We start from the raw sequence: 3,045 nt of genomic DNA, 5'->3' as shown, positions 1-3,045 counted from the left end.
GAGCAGACGTGCTGAAACGTGTGTGTTGGACGTGGGACAAACGCCGTAGCACGTAGGTGGTGTCCTCTTCGTTATTGTTACTACTTAAAATGCGTGATAAAGCAGCGAGGTGTCGGAATGGTAGATGCAGTACGAGAACAGAAAATCGGGAGCTGTGTCAACTTTGGACATTAGGAGGAATTTCTTCGCAGAAAGGGTGATTAGATGTTGGAAGGGGCTGTCCGGGGAGGTGGTGGAGTCGCCGTCCCTGGACGTGTTTAAGAAAAGGCTGGACGTGGCACTCTGTGCCATGGTCTGGTTGTCGTGGTGATGTTCGGTCAGAGGCTGGACTCGATGATCTCAGCGGTCTTTTCCAACTTAATCGATTCTGTGCTTCTGTAATTCTATGGCTGTTAAAATAATATATGGCTGGATGAAGAGCACATGGGGTTGGAGAGGCAGTTCCAGAGGACAACCAGCCAGGTTGCCCATTGCCTCCATATACTCTCTTCACATGATCCTGCGTATGTTGTCCTACTTCACACGATCTGTGGGTTCCATGTACAAGTTAGGCATATTTTGGTTTGGTTTTTAAAAAATTTTCTTAAGTCTCTGTAGCTGCTCGTGCAAACTACATGTTGCTGGATGTGTCACAGAGCCTCCAGACTTGTAAATGATGATTTAGCAAGTAAAGTTAAGCACTGAAAACATGAGAGTTACTCTGGGAGTAATTAATAGGATACTCTACTACTAAATGTTCATTACTGTGCTTTTAAATAAGTCTGTGTGAAATCTGTAGAGCTTTAGACCTACAGATTATACCTGTGCTTTATGTTTTGGGCTCAATCACCATTGACTCTTCTAACAACATGCCTCATCAGTATGGTAGCGATCAGAATAATTGCAGCTATTAACAATTAATTACCCTTTAAAAGCTAGAACCAGCCCTCTCCTTTTTTCTTATTAGAAATATCTTACCAGCATTAAAAAAAAAATAATGCATGTAAACGTATCTGTGTTCTGAATAGTGACAAGGCTACAGTGTGTGATTTCTTGGCACCAGGCACTGAAGTTGTGTGTGTAGTTGGTTCTGAACTAAGTTTTAGACACTTAGGACAAAGCAGGTATCTCCTAGTGGCTGCCTAGAAGTGTTCATAATTGTATTTGGTGAAAGTCTTAATCCAGTCATTGGGTGCTTAGGATAGGTCCTTCTAGTTTGGAGATCTCAGGGGTTCTGCTGTTTGGTCTCAAAGGCTTGAAGTAATTAACAGGACTTCATCTACTCAGGGCAAAACATCTAAGCATAATGTTAAATAGTCTAAAGGGGTGTACTGTTGTAGGTAGTATTCAAGGATTGTCATTTTGTAATTAACTACCTGATTATTTTTCTTAGTTTTGTTTTAGGTGTCTACACCAGGGAGGAGAAATTCGGTTCCCAACCATACATAACTGCGTTAATGCAAACTTAAGTAGGGCATCTGAAAGACAAATATGGATTTGGGATCACATTCCACTCTGAATGGTAAGTAGTTGCCAAACAGTCATTAAATTAAGATAATATAGAATATTTGCTTAGTGAAAAGAATTCACATTTATGTCCAAAGGTGAAAACTTGTTCAATAATTTGAGGCATTCAGTTCCCCTTAGGTGTGTACCTTAAAGAATGAGATTTGGTAACTTGAAAGATAGGCATATTCAAAAGTGATCCCAGTATATAATGATGGAAAATTTCAGCTTTCATCTTCACATTAATGTACGCTTTTCATTCTCCTCCTGGTAAGGCAAAGTCTACAGATGTGGACAGAGGTCACAATATAAGCATTAAAACTGGAGCTGAAATAACACAAGAACACTGAATATTTTTAGTGTAGAAATTTAGTAGCTAATTTGTGATCTTTAAAGAATTGGCAATACTGCTTAAATTAGTTTCAACAATGGTTTACACAAGTGACATATTACAATTTTTTTTTTAAGACTCATTCGAAAACATCCTGCATTGGCTCTCATTCCAGTTGCAGAGCATAGATTTATTAGTTTATCATTCTGTATTTGCAGAAAGGGTTGCCTAGGAACAGTTTCCCATGGGCCTCATTAATTTTAACTTGTGACACCTTAAATGTCTGGCCACCTTTTCATCTCACCAAAAATCAGTCCAGTTCATGCCTTGGGGAAGTAACAAATATCTTATACCCTGCTCCTCCCCTGTTAATAATTGAAAATGGTAACATGTAATAATAAACCCAATAGGAACATGACTTCTAAAGGCACCATTTTACAATTCAACTGGATTGTTTTTAAAATACAGGACAGCACTATTCTGATTTTTTTTTAATAATATTTTATACATTCTTGCCTATTTTTTTCACCCCTTTGTGAGTGGTGAACAGAATTTGACCCAATACCACACAATCTTTTGATTTTGTCTGTGGCAGGAACAAGTGGCAAGGTCAGCACAAACCAGACTGCTCAGGGAGACAAAATATAAACTCCCTCAGCAGGATCAGCTGAAGTGTATTTGGGGTACCCCAGATCACACTTGTCCTCCTCATCTTGAAAGCTGATTATGATACAGAGTTTGCAAAACATGTAGAGCAAGACTTAGGACTGAAATTGAAGAAGAATGGACCAATTAAATTGTAAATGGACATGTGAGTTGAGTCATTTACAGTTAATGTGGTAATATTAGGAAAGATGCATTACATGGACCATGTTCTTCAGGTGGTTCCTATTGGCCTGGAAGGTAGTTGTCAAACATTAAATCAGAATAGCATTTGTTATCATGTGTAAATTATACATGAAAATACATTGTTATGAACAAACACATTTATATTAAGTAGCCCTAACCATACAATAATATGGTCACGTTGGAGACTTAACTTTATTGGGTTAAATTTAGAATTTCGCCTGCTGCTTTTCTATCCCTTTCTGGTGGAAACAGCTGTGTATGCACAGCGTGGCGCGAGCCCTGTGGCTGCAGGTCTCTCATTGCAGCTGAAGCCTCGGCCCTGTCACGGTCACCTCGCCCCGCTCGTTACCGTGGAGATGCAGTCGCAGGCAGTGCGGTGC

At 39.5% G+C, this 3,045-nt stretch overlaps 1 protein-coding gene across 2 annotated transcripts in view; it reads left to right on the top strand.

The window, feature by feature from the left end:
• PAIP1 (poly(A) binding protein interacting protein 1) overlaps window positions 1-3,045 on the top strand; it is a 27,256-nt gene continuing 24,211 nt past the window's right edge. The window contains exons 1-2 of one of the 2 annotated variants that reach the window (XM_008630631.2): window positions 1-52; window positions 1,373-1,501. In XM_008630631.2, coding sequence (XP_008628853.1) covers window positions 1,471-1,501 — 31 coding nt within the window. In that variant the 5' untranslated portion in view covers window positions 1-52; window positions 1,373-1,470. Of the gene's footprint in view, window positions 57-1,372; window positions 1,502-3,045 lie in introns of both variants that reach the window. The other variant, XM_017730278.1, reaches the window with a different exon arrangement.

This window comes from Corvus brachyrhynchos, unplaced genomic scaffold, assembly GCF_000691975.1.
Source record: "Corvus brachyrhynchos isolate BGI_N302 unplaced genomic scaffold, ASM69197v1 scaffold42, whole genome shotgun sequence".
Taxonomy (NCBI): Eukaryota; Metazoa; Chordata; class Aves; order Passeriformes; family Corvidae; genus Corvus; species Corvus brachyrhynchos.
This window is presented reverse-complemented; position numbering and strand designations above follow the sequence as displayed.